This window comes from Suricata suricatta, chromosome 13 (genome assembly GCF_006229205.1).
Source record: "Suricata suricatta isolate VVHF042 chromosome 13, meerkat_22Aug2017_6uvM2_HiC, whole genome shotgun sequence".
NCBI classification, from domain to species: Eukaryota; Metazoa; Chordata; class Mammalia; order Carnivora; family Herpestidae; genus Suricata; species Suricata suricatta.
The window spans coordinates 35,292,371-35,313,947 of NC_043712.1; the positions used below are offsets into that span (position 1 = coordinate 35,292,371).

General features: G+C 38.3%; 1 protein-coding gene across 1 annotated transcript in view; it reads right to left on the reverse strand.

Moving 5' to 3' along the window:
- The window catches only part of RECK (reversion inducing cysteine rich protein with kazal motifs), an 84,466-nt gene that overhangs the window by 46,397 nt on the left and 16,492 nt on the right, over positions 1–21,577 (reverse strand). Inside the window, exons 2-6 of the mRNA XM_029920932.1 lie at positions 20,013–20,071; positions 17,332–17,406; positions 16,375–16,411; positions 13,920–14,005; positions 12,402–12,449 (exon numbers count right to left, since the gene is read on the reverse strand). Coding sequence (XP_029776792.1) covers positions 12,402–12,449; positions 13,920–14,005; positions 16,375–16,411; positions 17,332–17,406; positions 20,013–20,071 — 305 coding nt within the window. The remainder of the gene's footprint in view (positions 1–12,401; positions 12,450–13,919; positions 14,006–16,374; positions 16,412–17,331; positions 17,407–20,012; positions 20,072–21,577) is intronic.

Here is a 21,577-nt window from a genome sequence, read left to right on the forward strand (position 1 = left end):
AGTTACTCATACAAGCCTCTAGAGCAGTTGTTCTCAACCAGGGGTGATTTGCTACCCAAGGGACATCTGGCAATGTCTGGAGACAATTTTCATTCTCATAAATGGTGTGGAGGAACAGTGTGTGCTGCTGGCATCTAATGGGTAGAGGAGTCCAGAGATGCTACTAAACATCTTACAGTGCACATGGCAGCTCACTGACAACAATAACAACAGCCCAAAATATGCATAGTGCCAAGGTTCAGAAGGCCTCTTCTAGAGACTTCCAAATTTGTGCAAGCTGGATTTTTGGAAATTTGACCTTCCAAATAATAGAAATATCACTCTGAGTTGATGTGGTAGATCACTTCACTTCAGAGAGATACTTAAGAAAGGCCAAAACCTGAAAAATGTCAGAGACTGCCTAATTCAACCCTTTATTTGACAAAAGCCAGAGATGGAGGCCTAAAAAGGAGAAATACAACTCTAGCTTTCACCCACAAGTGGGTTGGCAGACTATGGCACATAGGCCAAATCTTGCCTTTTGCCTGCTTCTGTAACTGAAGTTTTATTGGAACAGTCACACCCATTTGTTTATATACTATATACGGTTACTTTATACTATAATGGCAGAGTTGAACAGAGACCATACAAATTGCAAGGCTAAAATATTTGAGATCTGACCCTTTACAGAAAAAGTGTGCCAATCCCTCATGTAGGAAGGCACAATTGTCTCCCTCGATGTCACAACCAGAGCTCAGAAATGTTACTTAAACACCTCTCATTTCTCTTAATGTTCAATGATAGAGCTTTCATGGATAGGTTCATCTTAATTTATCAAAATAAAACATTCATATTTTGATACGGCAGTACCTTTGGTACTAACAGATCCTTTTTACATCTCTATTTTTATCTTTATTAATTTTAAGGTTTTAAAGAATGGTCCTTCATTCAAATATACCAGTTTTTGAAGGATTCATCAATTCTCTGTTACTTACTTTATACTCACAATTTCACACTCTGATCATACCCCCCTCTTTAATAAAGGATTCTTAACCTTCAGAAACTATAATTAGGTATAAACTATACCTTAGCTAACTATCTATTATATAAACTATAGGTAACTCTACCTGTTCACTACTTAAACTATTGATTAGTTTGATAGGTCTTAAGACATACACATAATGAGTTACACCATTAACTTATAATTTCTTCATCTTTAAAAGCATTTCTTATCTTGCAAATGTCTGGTCGCCATCTGGTGGCAATGGAGGTAACGGAGGCTCTATGCTGAAGTATGCAGCCTCTTCTGACCTTCCGCCACCAATACCATACCCACTGTGCCCCGCTCCACTCATCTTACTCTACAATAGATAAATATCAGTGTTACCAAGATGAGGATCTACCACAACCTCAGATACCCAAGAACACAGCAGTGTGCCAGAGTTGACAGGATCCGAGAGATCTGCAAACCTAAAAGCCCCACTACCCAGCTGGAGACACAAGTGCACAGTAAACAGAGGGCAGAGCTCGGGCTGGAGCCCAGGCTGCTCCCTCACGGCACTACACCTGAAGAAGACTGCATTCTTGCTCTGCATGCAGCCAGTGCAAGGTCACAGTTATGTCCACAGAGTAGTATCTTTTTAACGGTCTCCTATTTTTAGAATCAGCACATTAAATTGTGGGGAAAACAATCATTTCCTGAGGGTAATATTATTTCCCTTAAAGATACTTGATCATGAAATCTTTCCTCAGGTAGCTACCTCCAGGTCCCTGCCCTACTCCTGCTGGTTTTTGGAGAACTGCAGCAAGCCCTTCGACCTAGCCCTGGGAACAGATTAGCCAGGGGGGCAATCCTGGCAGAAAAACTAAAATACAAAGTAAAATCAAAGTCAAGGGAACCATATGTGATCCTTCAAGCCACAGTGACCCTCCTTAGGGGAAGAGCTATTGGGGTACATCTGGGAGGCAGACGTTCCTGGTCAAATCACTTGTTCAGAAATTGGCTCCATGGATTTATTTTCTGTCCTGGCCACACATACTTTTCCATTTCTGAGACTCCTTTCTAACATTTGTCCATTTGCCCACTTGTCTCAATGCCTTCCCTGGCCACCGTCCTGCTACTTCTGGCTCCCTCCCCATCCCCACCGATGATGAGGATGAGGAAAACAAAACAAACACTGACCTTTTACATGAACCTTGTAAAAGGAGAAAAGAAAAATTTGATTTTACAAGTTTTGGTTACTTCTGGACAAAGACCCATAAGAGCACATTTTATAAACTGTTATTTAATGCTCCCTATTCCCCAGCCTACTCCTTAGAAGTAAAGGAGCTGCTCTGTTCCTAAGGCCTCAATAAATAAAATGTTTCTTTTTCACAAATGGACTAAAATTTCTCCCACTTTGAAGTTTTGCATTTCGTATGAGGAATCTAGCTCATCAAAGGCTAAGCTGGAGATATTAAATAATTGACCTTTATTTTAAGTAAGCTCTAGGTCCAATGTGGGACTTGAACTCACAACCTAGAGACCAAGGGTTTTGCATGTTCTACAGACTGAGCTAGCCAAGCACCCTCAATAATTGACCTTTAAAAACAAACATGTTTTTAAACCTCTACAAGATGTTTTTTCCTTGTTGTGGACATATGGCTTTTTAGTTAAAAAGTTAAGTGACTAAAATATGTAAAAGATTTAATAGCATGATATAGATATCACTAAACAAGTGATTCTCCAATTTCTTCAGCCTCCCAAATAATAAATACCATTTTAAGAGTTGGATAAAAATAAACACCCACAACTAAAATAAGATTAATAAGTCTAGACTGCTCAAAGAAGTTTACTCATTATCACTGGAGCATCCAACCAACTGGAAGCAAATTCAAGGGCAAGTAACATCTGCAGAGAACACAAGATCTAGAACTGAGCTCAGCACAGAGTGTTTGTGGTAGAAAGACTGTAGTCATAGCCCTGATTCTTCACATTTCTGTCTTTCTCCTTCTCTCACATTAACTTAGACTCAGCCATGTGATTTGTTTTGGTCAAGTGGACAGTACCAGGCTTGAAGCAAGCAGAGGCCTGCACAGACTTGCATCTTTGCACTTCCTCTCGTGTCACCACCATGGGAACATGACTGAGTTAGAGGGCCAGAAGAGACACACGGAGGAGAGCTGAGCTGAAATCCTAAATCCGCTAGGCTCACGCTGACCTGCAGCAGACTGCAGATGCGTGAGTGAGCCCAGCCCAAATCAGCTAAGCTAGCTTGGCGAGGTCAGAACTGCCTACCTGGCCTGTAGATTCATAAGAAATGATAAACTGTTATTGTTTCAGTCTACAGAGTTTTTGGATGGTCTGCTACACGTTATTGCGATAACAGAGTACTCAGTGCTTTCTGGACTCAGAGACTTCTTAATTCACTGACATTTATACAAGGTTTCCACATAAAACTGCTATTTACTCTGAGACAAAGAACCTTGTGTAACTCAGCTGTCCAGAATGGAAAAATTTCTATTAAAAATTTCCATCTATAAAAATCCTAACTGTAGCAACTATTTGCAGGCAACAAATTTTTGTTCACCCTTTAAGTCTTACTTGCTCTGTGAAGACCCTCCCATTACACTGGGCATTGTTTGTTTTTTTCAGGCTCCAATGTGTCTTGCCCAGACTTTTGGCAATGGACTTGTCTCACTGTATTGTAATGACCTATTTGAATTTGTCTCTGCCCACGGACTAGGCTATGGGCTTCTCGCAACAGCAGCTAAATCCTTCTACCTCGTACCCTCAGAACAATGCCTGAGGCATAGTAAGTGTACCCGTTCTGTGAATGTTGAGTGAATGAATGACAGATGCAAAGACAACTGAAATGTGGACTCTGCCCCAGGAACTCAAGGGTTGAGTATTAAAAAGTGACCTGTAAACAAAGAGTTATACTATGAGGTGACAAAAGCTATAGTCAAGCATGTAAGGTAAAGGGGAAGTAGCAGTCAATTTTATGAGTGTAGAGGTGACAGGGCTGGTTGGGGAAGGTTCTTAAAGAACCGTCTAAGCCAGAATTTGAGGCAATGAGTACTGGTGTGCTAGGACCAACTTTTGCAGGGGTTGGGGTGGAGGGAAAGTCCAGATTTGTAATATTTACTGATGTTTGTGGTGAAAATATTCCCATCATGGCTGATTTCGAGTTAAAAACTGGCTGGCAAAATTCCTGAATATTAACAAGCAGTTCTCTCCAGCTAGTAGGCACTGGCTCCAGCATACCACAGGAGGGGGTAATAGGATGGGCTCTGGGAGAAGGAATTCTAGGTAGCACAAACACGTTGTCCAACCACAAGTAACAATCCGGGAAATTACAGGTAGCATACTGCTGAAGTGTGAAGGAGAAGAGTCAGCAGCTAGAAGGAGAAAAGCTTAGTTTACCAGGCTGCGGAACATGAACTATATCCCACAGGTGAGCCATTGAAGGATTTTAAGGAAGCGAGTGACATGACCATATCTGGTCTTTAAAGAGATCATCTTAGGAGAGGTGGAGAGAGTAAATAAGAGGAGAAATTGATAAGAAAGGTAGTTGGGCAGCTACTGTAGCCTAGAAAAGTGGTGCAGGGATCTAAGCTAAGGTAGTAAGTCCTGGAAAGGAGACTGATTTAAGATATACTTTGCAGGCAAATCTTCAGGGCTTGATAACCAATTATTTGTGGGAGGAAGTGAAAAAAGAGGAAAGAGTAGACAATACCTTAGACTTTTAGCTTATGTGTCTGAGAGCACGATACTGGAATGACCAAACAAGAAATGTAAGAAAAAATGGTAAGTTTTTGTTTTGGATGCGCGTGTGTGTGTGTGTGTGTGTGTGTGTGTGTGCACGCGCGCATGTGTGCTGTGTAGCAGTGGGGTGCAGGGAAGGTGGTGGGAAGGATGGAAGGTGACAATCAGCTTGGCTGATGTGAAATGCCAGTTGAACATCAGAAGTACACATATCCAATAATGATTTAAGAACTCAGAGAAAGAGGTTAGCAAACAAGATTCTAGAATTGTCATCATATTGGGGCAAATAAAACCACGGGAGTAGATGAGATTCCCTAGGGAGAAAAACCTGGCCATTTAGATTAGACCAGATCACAACCTAATCAAACCCAATCTGATTTTCCTTTGGGATGATCTCATTCATGTGAGTTCCCAGAAGAAAGGACAAGAGAGGAAATATTTTAGTACAAAGAGACTGGAGTTATTCCCTTCTAGTACAAACAAAACCACATACAAATGGAACATAATCAAGGTTTTATAAGTCTTAAGCCAGTACTGCAGGACCTAATAGGTTTCGCTCTTCTTGGAGCTCATCAGCTGCAGGTAACGGCTCACATCGACTCTGATACGGGGCATCAGTATAGCATTTTGTCATTTACAAGCCTCCCATTCACAGTCTTTGATTACTATATTCTTTCAATTCTTGGTGTTTCCTTAGCATTAACCAGAAGAAGTTTTACTTTTAGGTCCTGAAGGCTTTGCTGGGGCAAAGCACATGTTATTGTTTTTGCTAAATCCCCCAAAGCGACTATCTACAGCCTAGATAGTCATCTGCCACGCAAGATGGTCTGCTCTATTCTTGGAGCGCTGCAGCACAGATCCAATCACATGAGGCATAGCAGGCCTCTAGCTGTCCAGAGAAATCCTGCTGGCCCTAACATCCCTGCCTTATCTCTAAGTTTTTAGGGCTATTTCTTCATCCCTTTCCTTTATGCTTCTGGTAGTAAATCTAAAATCAAGGTAAAGAGAAAGAGGAACAAAATAAAACACACACATAGAAATCTTTAAAGTAGAACATTTTACTGTGACATATCCTGAGAATACACTGTGCAGCCTGTGTATTATGCAGGCACACATAAATATGTACTAACCCCTGGCATCCAGGCATAGGACAAACGACCATTTGTGTTACAGGGGGTGAAGAAGAACTATATATATTTACTTTTATATGCACAAGTATCTCTAGTGACCTTAGGAACTGGGTAGCTGTAGTACAGCAAGTTGAAATAAGACTTTTTATTGTATACCATTTCCAATTTTGAACACTTGAATATTAAAAAAAATAAAAATTAACATATACCCGCACCTTTCTCTTACACACTGAGCTGCGTGTTGCCAGGAGGTGCTGCAGAACTGGCTCTGAAACTCACAAGGCCGCCGGCCACCTTCATTTTTGTGATTCTTAGAGCCTCTTTTTTAAATATCTCCTCAGAGTCTGAATTTTATCTTAGCATTCTCACAAAATCAGAGCCCCAGGACAGAACATTATTTTAGTTGTGTTTAGCAACTGTTTAGTTTAAAACTTAATTAAATGCCTTAAGATTAAAAAAAAAGTGAGTCCTCACAAAAATACCTATTAACTTTCTTACATAGTTTCTCACCTTCTTAATGAAAGAACATCAAATAAATGGACTAAAAAAAGAAAGCTAGAAAGAAAGGAGAGAATTGAAAATGATATTTCCAAAAAGAATATAAAGAAAAGCACAGAGAAGGATCTGTGAAAGGAAGAAACAAATAAAAAATGTAGAAGTCTGATAACAACTTTGTACAACTGTATTTCAGTGGCTCATGCAGCAAATGGAAAGGTATTTGTATTTATGACCATTATGTTAAATGAATGGCAGCAAAGCCAGTGGCTGACATAAAGGTATGAAATAGATTTATGAACCCAAAACGAAATAGACTTAAGAACTCAAAACTAAAATCTGTCTCATCACTCTAGAGTCATTGCCAACTCTCTAGAAATTCATCTCCCACACATCATCTTAATGCTTATCCTGACAATCAAGAAAGTATGAACAACAAAAAATTTTAATCACCTTTTGGTAGCTAGAAGAAAATATTTTCAGCTAACATGTAGACAGAGACTATGCAAAAAATATATATACTAGATGTCTCACATCTTGCAGAAAGCATTAGTCTATAATTTGGTTCTAATGAGGCAGTGTGCACTAGTGTGGCTATACCAACGGATTACTGCCTGCACCTGTTCTCTTAGTACCTAGGCCATTCCAGTTGTTGAATATTTTGAATATCATCCCTGGTTCTACTATCACACATCCACGAATCCATGTGGTCTAATACCTATGGGTGAGCCTAGGGCCCAAGCCTGTGAAAATGCATGGAGAACCTAGAACTAAGCACTCCATGACACTTGAACATGTCCTTGTCAGAGTTATCAAGCCACTAGTTGATACTGGTGGCTTTAATAAAATGTGATTCTGAAAATAGTACTCTTAATCACTGAAGTACGCCTTCTTAGGTATGGGTCAAAAAAAGAGAACTGCAGAGTTGGGAGATTAGCCAAATCTCCCGTCCATTGCAGAGATCCCTTCCATGATACGTGAATTCAGTAAGCGTCTGCTTGAACATTACCACTGACAGGAAATTAATTCTCTTTTTCTTGGAATATCTCATGTCAATAATCTTATCCAACACAATAGGGGCCTCTTAATTGATTTCTGGATCCTTCTCTTTCAGGTCTCTAAAAAAGCTATTTTTCAAAAAGCAGCGCTCTACTTTTTTCAACACTTTGTCTTTTATTGAGATTTCTTTCACACTCAAGACTCAAGGGTTACGTCATGGGCATAATCTTTCTTCTTGTTTTTAGTCCTGTATTCCCAACTACCTCTGAGGTTTTTACATTTTAAAATACCTAACACTCAATATCCTCAATTTCTTTAAACTCCTTTCCCAACACATGTATGCTCTTGCTACTTTTTAAAAAACTGAACAATACATCATTCATTATTGTTTTCTATAATTTGTATTTTAATTTAGCCACTTTGTATTTTCATCATTTTCCCATTATCTTTTGCACCTCAAAAAAAGACATTTTACAACTTCCTTTAAAGAAGGACTTCTAGAAAGGGTCCAGTAATAGCAATTCTTTGTTTTGCGGTCTGAAAAGACCTTCATTTTGCCCTCTTCCTTGAAAAATATTTTTTTCCTGGATGCTGGGAGCAGCACTGGCCTTGCTGGATAACACAGTCACAGCAAGGAAATGGCAGACGTTTGCATAGCTCCTGCCATGAGAGGCGAAAGTGGTATATCCTTCTACTACTACTGCTCATGTTGAAAATAAGCCTGTTGCAATTAATTAGGCCTTACAGCATTCCAAATCAGACTGATATTCCCCACACAGTTACCCCATAAGAAAAAACATTTTCCTTTCCCTGCATAAGAGATTTTGGATCAAAACACTATAAATGTTTGACAAAAGGTTCTGCTCATGAGCCTTGCAGACCCAAAACATAGACTTGAAGGGGTTGACAACACAAAAATTGCATTTAAGTCTGGCCCAGAGAAAAGAAGCCTAAATTGGAGATAAAAAACAGAATACAAGGTCAAAAACACAGTCCATTTGAATCTGGTCTGAAGAGTATTGGTGCCTAAACTGGAGATTAGAAGTGGAAGACAAGGACAGAAGATAGTGCCTTCCCAAGGTCTACATTCTACCTTGTGCTGACTTCAGTTATGAGGATGGATAAGGATGTGGGAAACCCAGGTCCAAGCCAACACACGTAGGGCCCCCATTGTGCTTGCATCAAAGAAAGGGCTTTCTCAAACAACTTGTTAACAAGCATTCTTTTTCATGTGGTTTGTGAGCCGAATGAATTGGCTCTTGGCCTATCTGTATACAGCTTGACCTTTGTTTTAATCTTAAATTTAGTGGCTTAAACGATATGTATATCATCCTGTTTTTTGCTGAAGATACCCTGTTATGTTCTTGGTTGTAGGATTTGCTCAACCTCACTGTAAGTGCGTTACATGACTTGGTTGTAATTTGTTAATCAAAAACAAACTCATAATTATTGGCAAAAACCCAACCCGTACAAAATGAGATTGGTTTGTCACTTTCTTAATCTTGAGGACTGACACAAAAATGAATGAGATAGTTCTCCATATACTTTCAATGATTAAAGTGTCTTATCATAAAAAAATTAGTCATTATAAAAAATTTCTATTTTTCTAATGTCATCACTTCCAATGACTAAAACAGCTTATCACTAAGAATTAGTCACTGTAAACAATTCCTATTTTCTGATGTCATGTTATTGCTTGATCAGTAAAAAGAGACACCAAAGCAGACAGAGCAGAGACGCCTGCCTGGTGATCAAGAAAGAAACATGTGGCTCTCTCATCATTCTCATTGCTTTTCGCCGACACTGTCCATCCTTTCAGGGACCCCTGGACCTGCTGGAGTTGGACTCTGGCACCTGGATTTGGAATTCTAGGTTGATTAACTATTTTCTTTCTCAACAGTTTAGGTATCATTCCACTGCATCTAGCTTTCTCTGTTGCTATTGAGAAATCAGCTGTTAGTCTCCCTTGAAGGCAATGTCTTTCTTTTTTCTGACTGCTTTTAAGATCTTTGGCTATGAGGTATGTCTGTAATCTATGGAATTTTTTTTTTTAAATCCTGCTGGGGATTTGTTGGGCTTCATTAAATACTGCCTCTGCCCCATATTCTCTTTTCTTCTAAGATTCCAACGCTCTTCTCCCACAACCCTTAAGCTCTCTTTCAGTCTGTCCTTCTATGCTGCTTGCCATACAATTTCTTAGGTTCTACCTCCCAATTCACTAATAATTGTTATAAATATAAATATATATATTTCCCTGAATATTATCTCCTCTATTCAATCCACCAAAACAAATGCTACTCATGGATTCTGCCTTCAAATCTCTGAGTTATTCCTGAATACTTGCTTCTACTGTTATCATCCTAGTTTGGGGCCTTATCTACTTTAGATAGGTTAGAGGGGTCTGGGGGATTTAACCTCAGCACGCACACAACTATGGCTTTAGCTTTCTAAACTATGGATTTGTTATGTTGGTCTATTACAGAATCTTCATCATCTCCCTCTACTTTATGAGCTGAGCCCTAAAATACCATCTTTTCAGAATCTGGTCCGATTTTGCCAATCCAAGCACAGATTCACAGCCCTAAACAGGTCCATTGTCTTTCTGACCCCTGCACAGCCATGTGAATTTTTGCTAACATGCCTTTGATCCACAGTCTTTTTACCAAAATATACCAATCCTTTCAGGCTTTTCTCCTTTGCAGAGTTTCCCCTGATAAATCCCAACATACTCCCTCTGCCATCTGATTTCCCTGAGACCCTTGTGTATACAGCACATATTTTAATTCTTCACTCAGTTAGATACAATTCTTCAGTATCTGAAGTTAACTTATAAGTAAATAACTTAACTAGAATTCAGAATTAGGTATCACTCCAAAGTTATGCTCTTTCTAATATAAAGCACTACCTCTCAGAATTTAATAAACGTTGATTCACATAAGAAACTAGATGCTATAAAATAATACATAACAATGCTTTACATTTAACTGGTTTATCTTAAGCTTGGTTGGAACAAAACAGAATTTTAAATGGTGTTAAAATTTTTTAACTTTATTCATATACGTGAATTTCGCAAGAAATTCCCTCAAATAAAATTACTCACTCTCGGACTCTCTCTAATCAGACTACACAAAACCACCCTTTCAGGATAAATGCTAAACCCTAAAATTGTTAGCCTAAAGGAATAGCTTACACATCTGGAAGTTCACTCCAGGGATCACTCCAGTGTCAAGGAAAAGATACTAAAAGCCTAGTTTTATAAATTAGTCTTTTGTTGATAAACAACCAATCCAGTTAAAACAGGCTACACTACACCAAACTTACCCAATTCACTTCATAACAAATAGTCATTAACTTTAAACTAGATTTCAATAATCATGAGAGTGACTGCTATTTGGGGTTTATAGTGCAGAACCCTCCTTCTGCATTAAAGTGCTCTTGTCTCTCTTTTTATTTCTAAGTAATACATAAGAAATCAAATTGAGTCTTGAATTATCTTTAATAATTTATAGGATAATTTTAGTAGATTTATATTAATATGTGTATTTCTTATATACATTATACTACATATATGTATTTTACATATATATTTTTACACACATATATACGCGTGTAAAAGAACCCTCTCGGCACGTAGATTTTTTGAAAACAGTTGCTTAATTCTAGGCCAGTAAGGGAGGATAGACTGGAAATGTAAACTATCCTTAGTATTTCTCTCATAGGACAGAACTTATCTCTCTTACCTTTCCTGTCCCGTCCTTCATCAACACATACTGGCAGACTTCCTAGGGCAATGCAGAAATCCAGACAAGAGAAGGAAGCACACTAAAATAATGGAGGACAGGCTACAGAAGATGGACAGTGTCAGACACCATGTAGGAGAAAAGAAGGAATTATCACAGTTAGCCACTTTGTTCAAGAGAAACTAAAACTAGTTATTTTAAAGGTAGAGAGATAAGAAAAAACAAGAAAGCTCTTTGGTTTCTTTGCAGCAAGGCTCCTTTTAATAAGAACAGAGGAGAGTTGCAGTTAATTTGGAAATCTGTCTTCAGAGCAACAGATATAACTTGGCAAATAGTACAAAGGGACAAAAGATAAATAAGATTTTTCCAATTTAAAAATATGAAGAGATATAATTATAGGCATTGAGAAAAAGAAAAAAAAGTTAGAACTATAATCTAGAAGCTGTTAAGAGAACTATTCTATCTTTCTTCTCCAAGAGAACACAGGCTTTTAAAAGCAATAGGAACCCCAATGTCTATAGATAAAAACAATGAACGAGGAGATGCATGTAAGTATCCTTAACTGCATGATCCTACACTATGAAAACAATAATGTCACATTTAACAATGGACTTCTAGAAACTGAAGGAAGTAGTCCAATGAGGAGCTTTTTCACATCAGGGACAATCTTCTGTACTTCTCTGCAAGGCGTGAAAGACCTCCTCTAACCTCTGTGCCGGAACGGCCCCATCTAGATCCCACAGGGCTTGAACTACCACCACTGGGAGGCAAGAACCCTTCAGATTTAATACAGCCTTTGTAATTTACTGCTTTTTCTACCAAATCCGAGAGCTGCAAAAGTTTGAAGCTACTCACACTGGCAGTGTGATTTTATTTCTTCCAATTAGACACAGTTAATAAATATGGATACCTGCATGGATCAAGGTATAGGAGAGGGGGCAAAAGAAAAACTGTTTTATACTTGGGTATAACCGGATGTTGTTATGAATACAATATAGGTTAAAGCCTCTGTATATGTGATGTAGACATTTCTTTTAAAAAATTTTTTTTAACTTTAAGATTTTATTTTTTTAACTCATGTACAGCTAACAGGCATTTCTTTAAAATTAATGTTCGATTTCGACAAGTCAATTAGTCATGACATTTCTAAGCAAGGTAAATGATAAGGCTATATTTTGTCAAGACTATATTTTCTGTAAAGCAAAAGGTATTTTATGTAAGAATGAATTCACTTTGAAAATTTAGGTGATTTTTAGCAATTCTGATAATATCTGAATTAGTCTATCCAGAGTTGTTAAATAAAATACATACCTCATATTCTTTTCTGCAAACTTTGGAAATATCATTTTTTGAAGATGCCTAAAAGATAACAAATTTCTCCATTAATTTATTATACATGCTATTCAACACAGGACAAAAAGAACACAAATTAATATATGTTACTTGCTGGTCTGGTATTCTTTATTTCATCAAGGAAAACCTTATGCTCTAATACTTAAAAGTTCCTAGAATACAACAAACAAATTTTATGCAAGTTCTTTAAAATAAACATCAGCCCCAGAACTACCCGATATGCTAAAGCTTTGCTCTTTTATGGCTTTAATCTCACATAATAACAGGGTCCTTTTGTTATTTCAGAAACTAGATGACTTTGAAGGAAATGTAAATCAGAGAATTTTTTCCTTAGTTGAAATCCACTCTGTAGCAAATGTTCTTGTGAAGCTCTGCCAGGGCATTTATATCTTGCTTTTTCTTTAACCCTTCATATTCTAAATTCTCCTACCGACTTATGAGCCAATCTCCTCAGCAAAGATCCATCTGTAATGGAGGGGCAACTAAAGAGGAAAAAGCTTTGCCAGGCAATTAACAAAAGTGGTAGTTTCTAATTCTCTTTATGCTCCCCCCCCCCCCCCCCCCCCCCCCCCCCCCCCCCCCCCCCCCCCCCCCCCCCCCCCCCCCCGCCCTGCCCCGATCTATTACAATTCAAAGCCTCTGAAACTCCACTTCATCTCAATGGCTCGAGGGCAGCAGCAGATCACTAGGCTGTGCGCTGCTCAAAGAGCAGCTCAGGCTAAACAGTACAGCGGTCTGTGGTCTGTATGAAAGTAAAGGTGACACCATGTCTCATGTACTCTGGTCCAGAAACCAGTCACTAGGAGAAGAAAATAAGAGAAGGCTTTCCAGCTGTGATTTCAGGTCCGTCTAAATTTCCCACTTAAATCTACTCTCACCGCTTGAGAGTATGAGGAGCTAGGAGACCAGTTCTCCCACAGCACTCTGAGGAACCACTATGAAAATATACACAGTGAGGAAGAACTCCACTTGAATTGGACCAGAGATCTATCAGATCAAAGAGAAGTCACAGTTCACTGTAGGAGTCATGCTCACCTCAGGAGCAGAGAAGGATAAAAGAACATGCCCAGAGTAAACCCATGATGAAAGAGAGAACAGCAGATGAAAGCTAAATAAGCCAGCAGTGTCATCTGCTCTCATCCAAGCATACTCTAAATTTACACAACTATTTGGAGTCACTCAGCATTGACCGAGTATGACCACAGGGAAGTACAAAAGGCTTTGGTTCCTGTAATGCTCTTTCTTTGAATGGCAGAAGAAAGTTAAGAAAGAATAAGAGATGGCTGAGGGCCTTACATGCAGCAGCCATAAATGAGAAAGCACTAAAAGGAAGTGGTCCACATAAGAAATGCAAAGTTTGCAGCTTATATGGGTCACCTCTCCACAGACATGAGGTGGGCAAGGTCCAAGACATACACACAGCTAATCCTCAAACTGAATCCCAGGCTGCTCATGAGCCCGAAGGCCGGGTGCTACCTGCTTGCATGCCTGTCGACACTCCAAGGTAATAGCCAGTTCACAGCAGCCTAGGCCAACCCAGCCATCAGACTTCTTAAACACACCTAAAAAACAAAAAGTTCCAATGCTTTGGTCATGAGCAGTAACAAACACAAATGGCATGCCCCACTGGTTCATGGGTACCAGTAAAAGTCAAAGCAGGCATTTGCAGGAAAACTAGCTCAGATAACAAGGTCTCAAAATTATTAAGGCCCTCCTCCCACCCCTCCTCCCAAGGCTGCTGGTCTTCTCAGAGGCCCTCACAACAGAATTATCAGGTGCTCTGTTTTTTCTCTTCTCTCTGGTCACCCTACATTCTCTTTAGATCCTCTCACTCTTGGGTAGACAGTATCTCCCCAGGACACACAGGTTAAGGAGAACAAGGAGGGGCCATCCTCACTTTTAGACTGTGAATCAGAGGCAAAGATTCCAATTTAACTTAACATGAAAACAAACAAAAAGGGCATAAAGATTATTATACTCAAAATACTAAATACCTAGAATAGTGTAAAACCCATGATGCTGTTTAGAAATTGATACTCAGTGAATAGACATGAACATCTTTTGTGGGTAAGAATGGACTTTGGTGGGTACACTTAATTATGGGGCAAATTGACTACTCTGCTTCAGTTTATACTCAGCAGCTAGTCTTCAACCAAATTACTGTGATATTAAAAGGTGATGCAATGATAGAAAGTGTTCTAATGCATTTTTTTATCTCCATTTTACAAGTGTAAATGTCAATGAACGACTCCTAGGATAAAATCAGGAGACATAAGTAATAATTATGAAAAGAGAAAAGACTATGCTTCTAGGCATGTGGCAAATTCTCCCTTACCTATTTTCAGAATACTCAATGCGCTTTCATGTAATACATACATCTGCAAATTCATATCTAAGTTATATTATTATTTACATTTGAAAAAAGTATCAAGGATTCAACGCAATGAGTAACATAGTTCTCCAAATGAAACTAGGACTTAACACAACAAATAGAAACATTCTGCTAAAAAACCAAAGTAAACAAATGGCCTGCAGATGGACAAATTCTCAAAATTAGAAACCACCCCAATTTTTAAAATTGGTTAGAAATACTGAGTATCATAAGCTTCTGTATCCCTACATGACTTAATGGAACAAAGGCAACAGACTTCCATCTACCCCTATTGGCTACTAGAGTTTCCTTTTAATCTCTGCTGCTTACTCTTTGCAATCACTCCCATTTTCAAAATTATTTTGAATAGCATCAATGTAGGCCATAAATTCTGTGAACTTTTATACGATACTGCAGTATACTGCTATTTCATACACCTAGTAGCCTCTTACAAACTAAATTGCCCAACAAGCATTTATAATATTATATATAAAGAACTCCATTAGTTATTGTGTGGGCTATGAAATAGATAAAATATATGATTTATCCCATTATGGAGATTACATATGGAGGTATATGTCTTAGATATATATTATATATAAATAATTCTAGAATACTAGGTAGAGGTATAATTGGGAGAACATGCAAGGATATGGACAATTCCAAGAAGGCAAATAGTCTAACTTGTTTGAAATATAAACGTTCAACAGTGTGAAAGCCTTTAGAGTTTAGAGAGACCTACAAAATACACTTTCTTTTGTCAAGGCACTGGCTTTAACCAGAACTGGAAGACTGTGAATGCCAGGCTAGGGAGTTTGGGCTTTATTTTGATCGAAGTAGATATCCCGAGAGATTTTTTTCTTTCTGAAGGAGCCACTGAGGACAGCTATGGAATGCTGAAATACCAGCTACAAGGTTGTTACAATGGTCTACCCCAAAAGTACAATAATAATGGCTAGGAGTAGAAAGGACAGATGCAAGATTTTCCAAGGGGAGAGTCAACAGAGCTAAAAAGAAAAGGCAATCAAAGATAACTTGTCATGAGCGATAACTTGGATTTGAAAGTTGTCTTCCCAGGGCTTATTAGTGAACAGTTCTGGGAAGGAAAGCAATTACCAGGGTAAGTGTGGACAGAGAAGGGAAGACAACTGCACACAGGAATGACCAAGGTCCTTATGGGGGACTCTCCCCCCCATAAGGTAAGAGAGGATAAGGTCGTGAGGCCAAGGTAGAGTCATAGGAGGTAACGGTCAACTGTATGAAGTGCTGCAGAGCAGCCAGAGGTAGTAAGTCCTAACAAAAGGCCATAAGATTTAGGTACCATGAGATCCTGGTGAACTTGCCAAGACCAGTTTCACTAGAATAGTAGAAGTAGAGACAAGAGCACAGTTAACTACCTAGTGAATGAGAATAAATTACACATTTCAAAATGTGGGTGCCTACAAAAAGGAGAAGATAGGAACTCATGGGGATACATTAGGTTACAGGACAATGACACAGATTTTACATAAAATAAGTTTTTAAAGGTAAAGTGTTAAATATTACTTAGCTAGTGCTTACCTGGCAAAGATGAATTCATACAACTCCAAATTTCAACCTAAAATTGTAAACACCAGAAGACTTTTATATAACCAGTTCCTAAATATGACAATTTATTCTCACCATTATAATATACAGAAATTATATACAGCTAATTTGATTATGTTTGTCTCTATATAATCAATGTTCTAAGACTACATGAGTATCAAGCAGCTATTCAGGGAAGAAAAAACAAAACTGAGATGGAAAAAACATTGCTTGCTCTTTTCCCATCTTCCCATCTAGGAGCACTTGTGACGAGTCTGGGCACTCAGGACGCTTACTGGAATCTCTGTTTCTAAGCAAAAGACAAAAGTGTCTGTAGACAAATGTGTCAGTCAGAATTGTTTGATCAACATTTCTTGCCTCACAGAATGCAAGCTACTGCATCTAAAAAGGCTGTCTCCTGTAAGCTCAGACTCCATGAGCCTGGCCCATGAGTATCCCAGACATTGAGGACGGCCCAGCACTGGAGACATTTTAAATTACATAATTCAGACAGGCAAGCAATATATCTATAGTACACCAAAAATGAGAAGATAGGAGTAATGAGAAATCACACACATTTCCCCTTACCCCAAATTTAACTTTTCAAAATCAAAATAAATGTAAGATTTAGTTACTATGGTTTTCAGAAAATTGTCAAACTAATGAGTAAAATTCCAAATTCCAGATAAACTTTAAAATGAAATTTAAAGACTGCAATGCATTTACATTTAATATTATTTTATACTTATATCATAGAATAAATAAAAGATGAAAAATAATATCTACCTTGCAATTTGTGTGATGATCTTTTTAAAGTACCTTGTTAAATTGGACATTTTAATCTGATCACAAACTCAAATCATTTTGAAAAATTTCCTGAATCAAAGAGTTAACTCATTAGACAGCTTCATTTAGACAAAAGCTTCTGTCGTTAAGTTAAACAAGACCTACCATTGTTTCAGGGCAATAATCTGGGGCTCGCTGTAACAGATGCTTTAGTCGGGATTCGCTTTTTGAGGAGAATATCTATTTGACAAAAAAAAAAAAAGGGTTTTGTGGCTTTTTTTTTTGGGTAAGAGATAAGAAGAGGTAAAATTTATTGTCCTCTATTCTTATCAGTTGTCTAGAAAATTTTCCAACTTCCTTTTATAAATGGAAAACCTTTCGAAAGATCTAAATTAAGCTGAGCAGACATCTCTTAAAAGGTTGGTTAATTTGTCAAATAATCAAGAAAGTCCATATATGCAAGTCTAGACCGTTTTCTAATGACCAAAAATGGAGAAAATCAGGCTACCAAATCTGTTGAAAACAAAGGAGAAAAAGAAAGAACAAAAAAAGAAGTTCATTCTAAACTCTTCTATAAACTGCTTTTAGTCAACTGATGACAATGTAAAACAGATTATGTCATATTCTTGATGTTAGTGAAGAATAAATTTGTGACTAGCATTATGGCATAAATTTCCATAAAATGGCATTAAATAGAGACAAAATCAATTTTAATAAAGATACTTAGGAGCTGACAAGTTCCTTCACCAGGGTAACTGGCTCTCTTCAAAAGAGAACTTCAAATAATGCAATTACAATTTGATCTCTCAGTAAATTACAAACCATTACATATATCAGATAGAACTTCATGGTTACCTGCAAATAGTCAAGACTGTGAAATCCATGAATGCTAAGGACAATGAAAAAGGATTTATCTCCAGTTAGTTTTAGTAACCATTTTTTTCCTAAACTATCAACTATAATTAATAAGTGGCAAGGGCTAGAATATCACCATTTTGCAACCCCTAGTGAATTAATGCATGTAGGCTGTAAAGTTAATTAAAAAAGAGACAATCAGACACAAAAACATTAAGAGCAAGACCTGATGAACAAACAAAACAAAACCTAACCTGAATCTTATTAAGCCTCTGGACCTCATTAGGTAACTGCTAGCCATGTGTGACAATCTAAAGTCAAACTTAAATCAATTAAAATTAAAATTCCGTTCCTCAAACTCCTCTTTCTCCTCAACCTTTTTTTAAAGTTTATGTATTTATTTTGAGAGAGACAGAGTGAGTGCAAACAAGTGAGGGAGAGGCACAGAGACAGGGAGAGAGAAAATCTCAAGCAGGCCCCACATTGTCAGCAAGGAGCCTGACTCAGAGCTTGAACCCACGATGAGATCATGACCTGAGCCCCAACCAAAAGTGATGCTTCACCGACTGAGCCACCCAGGCGCACCTCTCCTCAATCTCTTTAACCATAGTTCAAATGTTCACTGGGCACATACAGCTAGTGGCTACCATACTGGATCACACAGATGTAGAATATTTTCATCACTGCAGAAAGCTTCTGTGGATAGCCCTACCTACCGCTGACTAAGACATACAGAGGAAAGAGGAACACATTAAATGATATCATGGGTCGCAAATAGCATAATTCAGATTGTGAGAAACTCTACAGGATAAATGACCAGATTTATTCATCAAAAAGCAAAGTCAGGAAAGCAGTGCTTCCAAAAGCAGCAGAGATATTTTAAAAGCTCCCTTATGGTGACACTATCTAGGGGCCATTTCTGCTTTTAAAAGCTACTGTTCTGGCAGTAAATTTGCAGAAAACTTAATTTGCTATACTGTTTTGACATGAAGTCTCTAGCAGCTACCTAGATGAACTGAGCTACTGTCTTGTTTTATAATTAAAGAGGATCTTGCAAAGTCTTTCTAAATTCACAGGATCATTTGAGAGAAGTTTTAATCCCAGTTAGGTAACCCTCTAAATTTTGGTAAATGACACATTCCTCACTAATGAAAACTCTCCAAAAGATCATTGAGGCCATTCATTCTCAAGTGCCAAGGCCAGAACTGCACAAGCAAGGTGAGGAAAGAAAGGTAGACTTTATAACCAGGTGCTGTCTCAGTGGAATTTTACTTAAAAGGTTCAACCAGAAAAATTCAAATTCACAGAAAAGTTTGAAGAGCAGTACAAAACACCCACATAATCTTCATCTAGAATACTCATTATTAAGATTTTGCAACATTTGCTTTAACACTCTCTACATATACAGATTTAATTGTTATTATCAAACACTTTATAATTCATTACAGACATGATCATTTATTCCTAAATCCCAGCATGTATCTCCCAAGAACAGGTCACTGTCCTGTGTCACGGCAATACAATCACCAAACTTAGGATCATGGCACTGATACATTATTATTAGAGTTCATGTTCAAATTTCACCAATCAATCCCAATAATGTTCTTTATAGCTTCTTTCTTTTTTAATCCCTGGATTCAATCCAGGATCACATATTGTACTTAGTAGTCATATCTCTGTAGTTCCCTTTATCTCAAAGTTTCTTAACACTGATAACTTTGAAGAGTACAGGCTGTTGTTTTGAAAACTATCCCTCAATCTTGGTTTGCCCTATTGTTTCCTCATGATTCAGGTTATGCATTTTTGGCAGGAATCCTACTGAAGATGCTGTGCTCCTTTATGTCAGCAGACACATATTAATTTGTTCCATTATTGGTTATGTGAACTGTGATCACTTGGTTAAGGTGCTGCCCAACAGATTTCTCCAAAACAATTATACTTCATAAACAGTTACATAACCAATAGCCTCAACAATTATTACATAAGCTTACCTGTTCACATACATCATGGCACATCTGGTTACCCTTTGAGTGATTACAACACAGTGCACCTAGAAGAAAAAATAAACACCAGATGTTGCCCACTGTTAATAAAAAGATGATTAAACTAAATCAGATGGCTACACAAAACACTTACTCAACAATTACTCATTTTAACTCAACACACTTTTACTGCATACTTATCACAAGCCAAGGGCAGTGCTCGGTTTGAGGACATGGTCCCTGCCCTAAAGAAACTTGCAGGCTAACAGGGGAGATGGGCACACGTACTTTCTGTGTGCCAGAATTTTACTAAACTTGCTTTATGCATTACACCTCATTCAATCCTTATAATTACTCAACAGGCTATATCCTATTCTTGTACCTACAGTATAAGACTAAGCAATAAAAAGGAAGTGAATTTTGTTTTGGATGTGTTAAATATAAGGTTCCTAGAGGACATACAGATGGAAATTCCAGTAAAGTCAGAAATTCAAGCCTGGATTGCAGGTAAAGTCAAAGCCTAAAGATCCAATTTGGAGGTGATCAGTATAAATGAGGTACAGTATATGGAAATGACATTGCCTAGGGAGAGTTTCTAGTGAGAAGTGACTACAGCACCAAATTCTAAAGAACACAAAATCTGAGACATGGGAAAAAACAAGAAAAGAGATGGAGATGCAACAGTCAGAGGGGAAGGTCAGCCTCGAGAGAGTAGCATATAGAAGAAGGAGTGGTGTCATGCACCAAAACGTACAGGTTAGACTGAAGATTCAAATAAGGAAATGGCCACTTAGTAATCCTCAAAAGGTACTTTCTGTGGAGAAGTGAATACTATTAAGGAGTAAACCAGAGATGTGAAAGTATAAACAACAAATACAGGCTCTCAAGAAGTCTGGCAGAAATGGGAGGGAAAAAGAGAGTAGCAGTTACAGGAGGAAGCAGGATCAAAGTAAGAAAACCCTCCCTTTAGTTGGCCTTTGTCCCTGATTCCTACGAGAAAGACTCAGGTGGACTCCCCCCGCCCCCTTACCTAGATAGCTTCAGGAATGGGGACCGGCCTAGCCAGAAAGACCAGCCTTATGATTAGAAGGCTGGGGCTCTGAGCCACAGGACATTAGCTCAACCTCCAGCAGGACAGGGAAATGGACATCAAATTCAACTTTATAGTCAATAATCCAATCAACTATGTCTACCTATAAGACAGAATTCCAATAAGCACTAGATATCAAAGCTCAGTGGACCTTTTCTGGCTGGTGAAGAAGCTGGTGTGCCAGTAGGGTGATACATGCTGATTCTATGAGGAGAAGGCACAGAAGCTCTGCATTTCTTCCCAGACCTCCTCCTTTGTGTGCCTCTTCATTTGGCTGGTCTTCTGATTCATACCTTTATAATAAAACTGTAATCATAACTATTACCCTCCGTATGCTCTATGCATCATTCTAGTGAATTACTGATTCTGGGGTGCTTATGTGAAGCCCAAATTTCAGAAGTGTGGGTGGCCTGGGGACCCATAAGGGTGGCTGGCATCTGGGGTAAGTGTTGTGTGGTTGGACATCATGTCCTTTAACCTATAG